Here is a 12,485-nt window from a genome sequence, read left to right as displayed (position 1 = left end):
TTCCCTTTTCACCTCCTCTATGATGATTTCCTGTTTTTGGCTATATAGAAGTGTATATTAGTACGTCTCTAAATGTTATGATGATGAATTGAACACGGTGGACCCTATTGTAAACGAGTATAATGCTATGGTGTCACCCACACACAGTTTTTGATTGATTTGTGTACTAACAGTTTGCAGAAATACAGTACATTTCAAGTACAACTCAATACAAAAACTGTTCACTGTGAATGGACGACGGACACCATAAAGCATTACACTTGTTGTTTACAAGAGAGCCCACCATTTTCAATTAATCAAAATGTTAAGAGTTAACAGTTTTGTATTGAGCTGTGCTTGAAATGTACTGCAATTATCCAATCTGTTAACACGTGTTAATACTTCAATCAATCAACGGTAATTTCATCTTTTCGTGTGTGATAATAATATTGTCACCCACTTTAACTGAGAAGCCGTCTGCCTTGCTGAGAACATGACATCATCATTGTGCAAGTGCAACCTTGAATAATTGACAGCATTCAAATGCAAAGCTCCAGTTCTGTTGAGTCACGCGACAACAAACAGTAATTACAGCGTAATAACAATCAATCACGGCCTTGGTTTGCATTTTTTATATATTAATGTAACGTTAGCTGGTTGCTAGGCAAAAGATCCGACGCAAACACAGGGCTGCTAACGTCACGGTTATATATATACCTAGCATGCGGAACAGATCATTATGACAATCAAATCCTCACGTTTAATATCGTCATGTCAAGTGACATTTAGAGAAATGTCGTTTCATGACGATGTAGCAGTGACTGTTCATTAGCTAGCTTAGCTAACGTATCGATTAGCATCACATCATCACATCAGACGAAGGGTGGAACCCCCGATAACAAAACACAACACAGAGGCGTGGCGACCTACCGGCATGTTGAGAACAGGAGAAGTGTCGTCTTATTGTTCGCCTCGGAACAATTAAAGAGTCGTAATTGCCTTGGTAGTTGTTTTTCTGTTATTGTTATTTGATCATTTGACGATTTAAATGCCGACACAGAGGAGCCCCCATAGCATCAGCTCAGGCTGCGCATGCGCGATGGAGGTGATTCTACATCCCATAGCCCAGAGGGTGCTGTGGTTGTTGCCAGGCAACCGACAGTAGACAGATAATGGCTCTGACAGTAGGGTACCAGAACAGAAAACCCGTTTTATTAAAGTGCCGGTAATTAAAAAACAAATCTCCTGACCCTAATCTACACTATAGTGCGGCGGTTAAGCTCATATATGGAAGGTATTGTGCATTTTATGACTAAAGCATGAAACTTTCAGGATGTCATCTACACCCCAAGGTTTGATTTCAGACGTGGAAACACTTTCTGACTGACCTCTGGTGACCTTGAGGGGTCATTGACCTCAGAATTGCATTTTTGCACGTTTTGCTCCATTATTTTCCACTATAATAAGTTATTAAATTAAATGGAAGTTTTGTTCTAATGAATGACAACTTAAACCCCAATAGTCTACAGAAATGGTGAATCATCTCAACTTTTATGATATAAAGGTTATGACACAGACATTGTTATAACATTAAAAACATCTAGGGGAGCGGTTAAACTCTATGGGAGGTATTGTGCATTTTACGACTTAAGCATATGACACTTTTCTACAGTGCTAGCGCAATAAAATAAAGATGCAGCTCTTACACAGCTACAAAAAGGACTGTATGAAGAGGTATAAGGAATTGGTGGAGATGGTCAAAGCCAAGAAAGCTGCACAGGAGCTTGTGGCAGTGAAGAGTAAAAAATGACAAGAACCACAGAAGAAGGTAGTTGTCGTTATTTTAACATTATTGTATTGGTCTTTTATTGTTTTTAATGAAGTTAGGGAAGAAAAAATGACAGAAAGACTTGATTGATGAGTTTGTTTGGTTTTTATATCCAATATCGTTACAGTATATTCAAAGGTGCTATAGGGCATAGCAGTGGTGGCCATTTTTTGGTTCCATCCATCCAGACTCATTTTTCACATATAGAGATTTCCAAACAATATTTATATAAATTATTCTAAGCCTATGTAATCAAGCCAAGGATCCTGGTAATTAATGACCATAAATTATGTGAAAAACTAATAAAAAACCTCAAAACAAAGGCTATTGTATATTATATAATTAAATATTTAAAAATAAATCACAGAATCAAATGTTTTAACGTCATGATTCAGTAGGGTCCCGGATGGCTTGATTATGTATATACAGGCTTTAATTTTTTTATATTCGTAGAAATCTCGATGGGGAAAAAAACAATGGGGTCTGGAACGATGGAACCCAAAAAATGGCTGCCACTGCTACTGTATGCCCTATTCATGTATATGGCAAGTGTTTTGGGGGAAGTAACTGTTGGATACTCTTAAACCTCCAGGTGGCAGGAATTTAAGGAGATGTTGGGAGATAATATCATGGTACCATTTCTGTCATAACCTACCGACAATGTCACCGGTATAGGCAAGTCTCTGAACTGTCCACAGCCCTACTCTGAGACACCAACCCTGGTTGGAGACACAGACTGAGTGGACAAAAATTGTACCATAATGAGCACTATAGTGCACTTCTACCATTTATGCAACATTAAAAAAATTAAGTAAATTCTGTCACCTCAAGACCTGGAAAAAAATCATACACGCATTCATATCCTCCCGTTTGGACTATCGTCACGGTCTCTACACCATGCTAAACCATTCATCTCTATCCCGTCTTCAATTGGTTCGAACCACTGCAGCTAGAATTCTCACTAATACCAACCTATATAGGGCCCACATAACCCCTGTCTTAGCCTCTTTGCACTGGCTTCCTATTAAGGCCGGAATTGATTTTTAAATGATTTTAACGACCTACAAAGCATTACACGGGCTGGCCCCTTCATATATCCGTGACCTACTGCCCCCAAAGTCTAATGTAAGACCCCTTAGGTCCTCTGACAAAGACTTATACTGAAGATACCGGGGACTAAACTATAAAAACAAAGGGCGACCGGGCTTTCGCAGTGGTTGCCCCCACTCTTTGGAATGCCCTGCCCCTCATGTTAAGAAATGCTGAGTCAGTAGACTCCTTTAAGAGACAGCTAACCTCGCCTCACCAGGCTTTCCACCGCCTCGGAGGAAAGCCTGGTCTCTGTTTCAAAAGTCTGTATGATCCGAGCTGGGGCCGGATGATGTGGTTACGTCATGTTGTAGTATTGTTTTGTATAGTCGCCAGACAGGATGAACAGGCGGCGACAACTTCCTTTTCCCTCTCGATAAAATTCTCTCGCTTACGAGAGCTTTTATTGCTTTTATTCAAACAGGAAGCAACAAACAGCTTCCTGTTTGTTGTAGGCAAACCATTGCCTACAACATGACGTAAGCATATCATCCGGCTCCAGCCCGGATCATATACCGAAATGAAATGGTGCCCAGGCTAAGAGACAGCTAAAGACACATTTATTTTTCCCATGTAGTTCTTACCTGACTTATTTTTATATTCCTATGTTTTTGTGATTCTGCCTACTTTACTATTTTACATGCATATGTTTTTTGCCTTGTTTATTGGTTTCGTTAAATTCTTTATTGTCTTTTTTGTGCTGTTTTCCCGTTTGGTTTTAACTTGTTGATTGCTTGTTCTGTGTTCTGTTCAGCACCTTGTGACATTGTCTTGAAAGGTGCTTTACAAATAAAATGTACTTACTTACTAGTGCTATAGTAGAGTTCACTTAGAACCACAACCTCACACTCAATGGTCTTTTTCCGCTATCTTCATCATCTGTGTTCAAGTGTGTTCAGCGTCATCATAATTTATATCAAATTGTTACTTAGACTACTAAAGTATTGTACTTAGACTACTAAATCAAGTAGCCTAATGAAATGCATACCGGCAGTTCACCAAGATAGGCTACTTGCTGTTTTTCTATCTTATCTATAATTACAAAATGTTTCTTCACTTCATGCAGGTTCATACGTTTTTTTTTTATCTGTATTTTTCTTTAAGCTTATCTGTACGAGTGACAAATAGACCCCTCTTAATTCTTCATTCTCAGAACCCGACAACCAACGTTGGTTACCTGGCAACCAACTCTCCAATCACAGCGCAGCTGTTCCTTCTGGCAGGAGGAGAGTGACATCCTTGGAGATTATTGTTGGGTATCACATTGCATTCCATAAACATGATACACTTATGGATAATTGATTAGCATTGCATATTATGGCAAAACGGGTATTGAACCATGTGGTGGAATAAATACGTCCTGAATTTTAGACGTATTATAACTTCACATATAGTATAATTATGTATAGTTTAATTATATAGATATTCCACTGTTACTTTCTTAGTTTACGCATGTTTCATGATAAATGCTTCTTATGTGATGTATTCCCATGCTTTTTTTGTTCTTGCTTAATGTAAATCGCTCTGGATTAAGAGCCTTAATTGTAAATTCACGAATTGATGTGAAGCAGTGGTTCTCAATATTGGGTCCACGAGGGGGTCCGTCCGGGGCCGGGGTGGCCCCAGCTAGTATTGAGAGTTAATCTTCACTATTATAACATAGTAAGTATATACAACAACAGAACGTAAAATAATGTCTATTTTGATCAGTTTCACATAGCTATAGTTCATAGACAGCAAAGGAATTACAGTATGGACCAATTGCCAGCCACAGCATGACAAACAAAATGTCCAACAAAAACATTTCATAGATCATGATCCTAGAGATTGAAATCATATCAAATTGAGGGTCCAATTACACCACGATGGATCCTAACCCACAACGGAAGCATTGATTATTACAAGATAAGAAGATATTATTACTCATGTAATTCAATTTATTGGATACCAGTCTTCTTTTGTGGGTTTTTTTACAAAGGCACTCAACAGTGTGTAACACGGGTATTCAAAAGGGAACAGTGGGACTCTTCTGTGTGCAATTCTCATAAAATATGTAACATGCATACACTCATTGGAACACACACACACACACACACACACACACACACACACTAGGTCATACAGTCAAATGCACTAAAAATCACAAGAACACACATCTTTGCAGGGTTCACGTTTGGCAGCACTGACCTCTAGTATGTAACAACATAAACTAAGCCAACTGTTGGTCAAGACATTTGGCATTTGTCTGAACAGAGAACACAGAAACGTACTATATTATCGTCATGGTCAGTTTGAAACCCTGTATGTCCAAAACTGTTGCTTTTCAGGAAATGGGGGGGGGGGGGGGGGAACTTGTGTTCCAATGTATCAAATTAATGTATCATTTAATCAAAAGCTCTTGTTAATACTTTTCATTGGTTAAATGTCTATAGAAAACATAACCGCTTTCACTTTAAAAAAGCAAAAATTGCAGATTTCAGGTTTGATCGCGATATGCTGTGAGCTTGTAGATCTACTATTTGTGCTATACTTGTGTGTGACCCTGTAGTATGACGAAGTAAGGCATTAAAAGGTAGGGCAAGTGATATTGTTATTAGGGGTGTTATTGTTGTAAAATGACTATCAAATAGCTCTATAATGATCACAACAGGGGTCCCTATAGTCTTGCTTCATGGGGCCACGGCAGGCTCTTCTACATAGACTTCTATTGAAAGGGGACAACCGGAAGTTTACGGAATGCATTGGAGTCTATGGGCTCGCGCGAGTACATGTATGAACCACGTGACCCGCAGGCTGTGTCTATGGGCTCTGGTCTTTGCACAGGGCCGGAGCACACCTTATAGCGCACAGCCGCGGACAGAAGAAGCTGCGTTTTGACGTCATTTCAGAGTTTTTTAAGACAGCTGGTGGATGGAAAATAAGCTCCACCTCCGCGGTATGACTGACGCGACGGACAGATTCCCCGGAGACGCTCTCCTCCGCGGCTGGAGCTTCTTTTCCATCCACCAGCGGTCTAAAAGAAACTCGGATATGACGTCAAACGCAGCTTCTTCTGTCCTGTGCGCTAAGGTCTGCATGCCCAGGGGGATAAGCTAGACCCTTCATAGCTCCGCCTACTCTTCTCAGGTGGAGTAGGCGGAGGGGTGAAGGGCCTCCCAATGCGAGACTATAGGGTCTCTCTAGCCCATTTTGGACTGGGGCCGATTCTAAAAAAAAACACCATGAAATCCTGACCTACGTTTTCTGAAAATACTTCAAATATTTATAAAGCAGATTTTTCTTTCCTTTTTTTCTCTCATTTTTGAATACTGTACATTACTGTACAGAACCCCAAGAGGGGTTCCCGGGCCCAGAGTGGGCTAGTAAACTACCCAGATTGCTAGTAAACAGACATTTTCCAGACCTTGACATTTTTTAGGTTGCGATACCAATTGAATCCAATCGGGAGAGAGAACTCGTACAGGATAAATAAGTGAAATTGGACATGAAACAAAGAAATGAGCACAACAGAATTGTCAGTGGAACACTGTGAAAGTGAAGCTGATGAATGGGTACTCTCTTCTGATTGGCTTAAATTGGCATCCCGCCCGATTTCTTTTCTCGTTTATTAACCCATTAAGACCTGAGGCTGATTCTATACAAATGCATTCTAAATCAGTATTTCTCACAATTGTTGAGTGGTGCAACCACTCCAAGGAACAGCAATGTCTGTGTTCATTCACCTATGTGCCTACAGTTTAATGGTTAATGAGCACCAGTATATGACTATGAGTACCAGTAGGGGCGCTGTTGTGCCAGAAACAGAGAGAGGGATAGTGCTGCACGGTTGCTTGCTAATGAGAGAGAGAGAGGGGGGGGGGGGGAGTTGCAACACTCAGTTCACACGGGTGTGATTTTTCAAAAATGTAACAAAATAGCAGATCACTTAACAATGATTACTATCAGAATTAAAAGCTTTATCCTGTTAAAAAAAAACAAAAAAACAAAAACTTTTCAACCAAAAACATATCCCTTACCTTACCCTACCTTTAAATTACAATTTAAAAAAATAATAATAATAAATACGAGGTTTTCTGCCCGACAGCGACGACATAATGTACTAATAGTAAAAACCCAGTCAGCTGAGCCTCTCCAGGGCCTGTAGGACACCGCTGTGGAACAGGCCAGTCAGTCCACTGCACTCCCGGGTGACCAGAACCCGGCCATCCGGTCGATGCCTGTGGACCAGGACCAGCTCTCCTTGCAGCAGACTGAGCTCGGAGTCCGTCTGGGCTAAATATGTCGTCGTCACTCTGTGCCTGAGGAGAACAGACGGAGAACAGACGCTCAAGGTCACAGTCGAGTCAACGACCACACAGCGGAGACCAACGGCACGGCTCTGCTGCACAGTAAAAAAATCCTCCTCTGTTGATTTGAACATGTTCACTCTAATGTAAATAGAACCAAATGTACCCATAACACTCAGGATTTTACTGATTTTACCTGTTATGTATGTATGTGTACATACATACTACATGCATACGGTACATACATACACATACATATAGATACATACTGTACATATTATTATTATTTTTATAGTAAACTATAGAAAAAGTGCCCTTCTGGGCACAGGTCTCCACCAGGAGGATAGGAGTGTGTGCGTTTGGCAAAATGTTTAGGAGTAATATTTTAGTTTTTTTGTTTTGTTTTTTATTTTCTTCATTTTGCTGAGGAAATGCAGTGCCAGATCACTCATAGCATCTCTTGAGGATAGAATTCTGGATGAGCAGGACAGTGCAGCCTGCCTTCATCTGGTGGTTGTATAACAGGGCAACGAAAACAAACCTTGAAAGCAAATGGGTGATTTGAGGCATCATAGGAAAGTGTGTGAAAGGTTTCACGTAAATTGCACGCTGCATTCATGATTTGAGGCTTTTTGTTCAAAACGGGCCAATCCTGCAAACTTTGAAAGGGAATTCAGTATAGCTTGGATTAGGTGATGTAATGATGATGTAAAACCAGACGTTAAATTCTCTTTATTGTTAATTGCGTTTTTAAATAAACTAAAAACAAACATTAAACCTGTATATAGGAGGGGCTAGGGCCCCTCGAAAATGTGAAAAGCTGCCTCATGGTGGCGCTATAACAGGCCGTTCTGGAAAATATGGGGCAGAGGTTCATAGTTGGCATCCAAGGAGTGTGTGTGCCAAGTTTGGCATCGACCGGGTTAACGGTGCCGGAGATTAGCTGGTAACGGACGGACGGAGTGCAAAACATACTCTCTCCCCATGCCTTCGGCCTGGTGGAGACAATAAAATAATTGTCTTTTGAAGCGCTACAGTATATTTTGATAGTAATATATAGTGTTTGTTCAGTAATAGGGGTCTTACCATCTCTCCAACTCTTTAGCAACTAATGTTTCAGGTGCGTTACAAGTTTTATTCAAACCCATTCAATCAGCTTAAACGTTATAGTGTTCCAGTTCCAACTATGAGTTGAACTATCCTGGATCAGGTCTCTCCCAATTTTGTTTAAATTGGTACCCCGACCTGAAAACGTAGTTTAGTTTACAGAGCTTAATAAAGGGGAGACCCCCGTTACTGAACAAACACCAGTCTATAGCAACGATTACTACAGTAATATACATCTTTGCATTACTATAATAATGATGTTTAATGTTTCATTTATGTTGGACAGGGCTCCCTCGAAAAAGAGATCTTGTATCTCTGTGGGAATCGCCTGAATAAATAAAGGTTTAACCCATTTTGGGCGGGAACCCCTTTTGGTGTTTCTTATACTTTAGCTATTTAAAAATAGCAGATCTACAAGCTCATAGCGCGCCATGAACTTGTAGGTCTGCAGTTTTTGAAAAATCGTTAAAAATGCGGCACAAATCTTCGAATGGGTGTATATTCTTTCGGAGCGAACATTTTTTCTTATTTCGACGTCGGGCCTAAATGGGTTTTTAATAACTATTGAAACCACTCGTCATGAAGGAAGCATGAGTTCAAGTCCGTTGCTCTCCCCTTGTCCCCCGTATATGGGGGACTATAGGTTGGCGGAGGGTGTGTAGAGCCCAGGATCACATTAGATTAAAAAAAAGAAAAATCCTTACATTTTTATCCCACGATTTTGTAACCCAGTTCTCTTTTCACCCAGTGCCAATTATCTAATGTAATCCTGGGCGCTACACTTCCTCTGCCAACCTGGGGGGGGGGCAGCGGACTGACCTCATGCCTCCTTCTATGCATGAGGAGTCCAAGCTGCTTCTTTTCACCTGACAGATGGGAATTTCCCCGGCCGGACGTATAGCGCGTGGAAGGGACACGTTATTCCGACCAGTTCCTTTCCCCTCCATCAGGCGCCCCGGCTGGCCAGGGGGAGGTAGTTTTATCATTAGATAATTGACACAGGGGTGAAAAATGGGTTACAAATGGGTTAAAAAAAAAAGAAAAAAAAAAAGAAACCACTCGTCACCTGCTGGGGCTGTACTGAGCCGGCGCCGCCGCCGATAACGACGACGTCTGTGACGGCGGCGGCGGCGGTTTCTGCGGGCCAGAGGAGGAGTGCAGGTCGGAGACGGTCGCTTCGAGGCCCTTCCTCAGAACGACGGGACTCTTGCCCTCTTTGAGCACGATGCCGGGTCCGTCTCGGCCCAAGGTGAGCGACGGCGCCCACACCTCCAGGGGGAGGGAGGAGCGGGGGCGGCCGCCGCCAGCGGCGGAGCTCGCCTGATGGCCGCCCGACGACGACCACGAGGAGGCTCGCAGTCTGGGAGGAGAGGGGTCTTCGTCGGTGAAGAATCGCACCGACTTCGCTGGCTGGGTTGGGTTGGGTGGGTGGGTGGGAGAAAGAAAGAAGCGTTATATTAGCCCATTCTGACCCGAGATCAGATTCATACGAGGGTTTCCACTGGACACACTGGACTGGTCTGATGAACCCATTCGGACCTGAGATCAGATTCTAAAAAAAAAAAAATGTCAGTCGTTCTTCGACTTTTCAAAAATAGCAGACCTACAAGCTCATAGCGCGCCACTCGGTGGCGCGCTATGAGCTTGTAGATCTGCTATTTTTCAATAGATAAAGCACGACATGATGCCAACACCAAAATGGGTTCCCGTTCAGGATGGGTTAGAAACGGGATCCTTTCACTGGTTAAATGAAATGACTAGTATACACTTCATCTTGAGAGAATAAGGTAGATTTCCTGAGAAACAGGGAGAGACAGTTAATAATGATAAGGTTTGGCTGCCCCTTGTCCATTATACCCGAGTATAGAAACAATTAATAGACAGGATACCATTGATATGGTTGACTGTATACGCCATTTTCTTTTCAGATGTTTTCCATGAGCTTTCTATATCATCTTATTATATAGTATGCAGTGTCACTGAGCAGTATGGGTGGGAGGGTTAAGGGATTTCTTTATCTTTTTTGTCTTGTTTTTTTCTTTCATTTTGTGGCATAATGTTTAACAATTCATAATCTGTTCAATAAAAACATATTTGACATTGAAAGGAAATTTCTCTGGTATCCGTTGTGGTGAGAACCAATTAACAATGTAGGCATTTAGCAGATACCGTTAAGTTATCCAGAGCAACTTAGGAGTGTGAAATCAGAACAGTACAGTACAGTACAGTACAGTACAGTACAGTACAGTACAGTACAGTACAGTACAGTACAGTACAGTACAGTACAGTACAGTACCTTTCTCCAAAGCTTTTAAAATGTGCATTACATTTACACACGCATCGACAAAACAACAGTGGAGGAAACCATTATAAGGCAGTTAGGGGTTAAAGGGACACTTCACCCTTTTTGCAAAAAAATATATGTTAATGAGGTTTAGAAGCTTTAGAACACTTTCCTGGGGGTCTTTATGTGTGTAATATGTGGTTTTAGATATTTTAGATTGTAGCAGTGAGCCTGTTGTCTCTGATGTCATGGACACTGGGCTCACTTCCTTCCTGGACTACATGTTGTCTCAGTAAGACAGCTCTCCCCTATCCACAAGGAGGAGCAGTGCACCAAAGAATTATGGGAATTGTAGTCCAGGAAGGTAGTGAGACCAGAATCAGAGGAACCAGAATCAGGAACCTTTGGATTCCAAGGTCAGCCACTGTAGTACCTGCTGAGCCACTGCCGCCGCCACCACTCAGATTGAGATATGACCCGTTATGTCATTCTGACCTTGATCGTGACCTTGATCCACGCCTTAAATCATGTCTGCTGATAAGTCCCACCGAGTTTCATTAAAATCTGCCCGGCCACTCTCAGTGTTGACCTTGACCTTCAATGTGCCCTTGATCTTATTTAGTCCATGGTCTCTTTGGGGCAGCCTGCCAGTCAGACAAACGGATACAGACAGACGGGCACTAGCACGTACAGAGCAGGTCAGACACCACGACCCTGACACACATTGCTCCAGACAGGGTAATTAATGACCGAGGACTCACATTAATGCACTGCAGAACATAAATTCAGACAGCAGACAGCACTAGGCTAAAAATAGACAGCAGACAAACGCTCACGGCATACCATTGAGAAGAAATTGGTAAATGTATGTTAACAGAAATGCAGGAGAGGTAGTGTAGTCGTGATAAATGATACATGTTACAGTGGGGGGGGAAAAAAAACGTTTACTGTATAAGGCATGCGGCAAATAATTTCTAAAAGCAGCTGGGAGGTCAATTCAATTAACTTCCAATTTAAAAAACTTTAAGTCTTTCAGAGGAAATACACAATACCTTGTCTGTGTTGTTCTTGTGCGAGTCGGGTCTTACTAAGATCGAGTGAGGGCCATGATTTGTGAAAGGCTTTCGGTCAAACGCTGCCTCTTTCAGAACCGTGAAGTCTCTGCCGTTCGGCATGGCGCCAGCAGGGGGCGCCATTGTGTCAGACATGCGGCCCAGTGGCCTGCCGGGGCTGGGCAAGATGCTGCCGTGTTTCCTCCTCTGCGGGGCAGGAGAACAGCCGGGCGCCGCCTGGACCTGGGCGAAGTTGTGCGAGTGGGACAGGTGGCTGGAGGTGGACGTGTGGATGTAGTGGCTTCCTCGCTGTGACGAGCCTGGGAACATAATAGGAACCAGACGCCCCAACTCTTTCTTTGTGAAACTTGAGTGAACAATGCTATATAACACCATTCTGACCAGAGATCAGATTCTAAAAAAATGTCTTCTGCATCCTGACAGTTTTCTGGAAAAAGCCATGTTTCTATGTCAGTCGTTCTTCGATTTCTCAAAAACAGCAGACCTACAAGCTCGTAGCGCGCCACTCGGTGGCGTGCTATGAGCTTGTAGATCTGCTATTTTTCAATAGCTAAAGCATAACATAATGCCAACACCTAAAAGGGGTTCCCGCCCAGAATGGGATAAAGTCAATGAAAGGTTGATGTTGGAATTTGGTCAATATGGCTACAACTATCGATTATCTCCGTAGCAATTATTCTATCGATTACTTTTCCGATTAATCAAATCATTTTATTTTATTGACAATTCAACAGGGAAAAATGTCTAACTGATCTGTTATAATCCGTCTGAATAACCACCAATAAGCCCCAGTTTGTATAACTGTCATGCAAAAGTAGCCGACCGTCAAGCTCACAATG

The 12,485-nt window shown here is 42.1% G+C and overlaps 2 protein-coding genes across 2 annotated transcripts in view; both read right to left on the bottom strand.

The window, feature by feature from the left end:
* The window catches only part of LOC308322019 (kinesin-like protein KIF3A), a 33,746-nt gene extending 32,697 nt beyond the window's left edge, over positions 1-1,049 (bottom strand). The window contains exon 1 of the mRNA XM_080773193.1: positions 910-1,049. Within this exon, the coding sequence (XP_080629319.1) occupies positions 910-915 (6 nt within the window). The 5' untranslated portion in view covers positions 916-1,049. The remainder of the gene's footprint in view (positions 1-909) is intronic.
* Positions 1,050-5,918: 4,869 nt separating this feature from the next.
* LOC308322602 (E3 ubiquitin-protein ligase SH3RF2-like) overlaps positions 5,919-12,485 on the bottom strand; it is a 29,196-nt gene continuing 22,629 nt past the window's right edge. Inside the window, exons 9-11 of the mRNA XM_080773971.1 lie at positions 11,626-11,945; positions 9,356-9,699; positions 5,919-7,194 (exon numbers count right to left, since the gene is read on the bottom strand). Of these exons, the coding sequence (XP_080630097.1) occupies positions 7,014-7,194; positions 9,356-9,699; positions 11,626-11,945 (845 nt within the window). The 3' untranslated portion in view covers positions 5,919-7,013. The remainder of the gene's footprint in view (positions 7,195-9,355; positions 9,700-11,625; positions 11,946-12,485) is intronic.

The sequence above is a fragment of the Protomyctophum bolini genome, assembly GCF_963924005.1.
Source record: "Protomyctophum bolini genome assembly, chromosome: 10".
Classification (NCBI taxonomy): domain Eukaryota; kingdom Metazoa; phylum Chordata; class Actinopteri; order Myctophiformes; family Myctophidae; genus Protomyctophum; species Protomyctophum bolini.
Note: the sequence above shows the minus strand (reverse complement) of the source record. Positions and strands in the feature narration are given on the sequence as shown.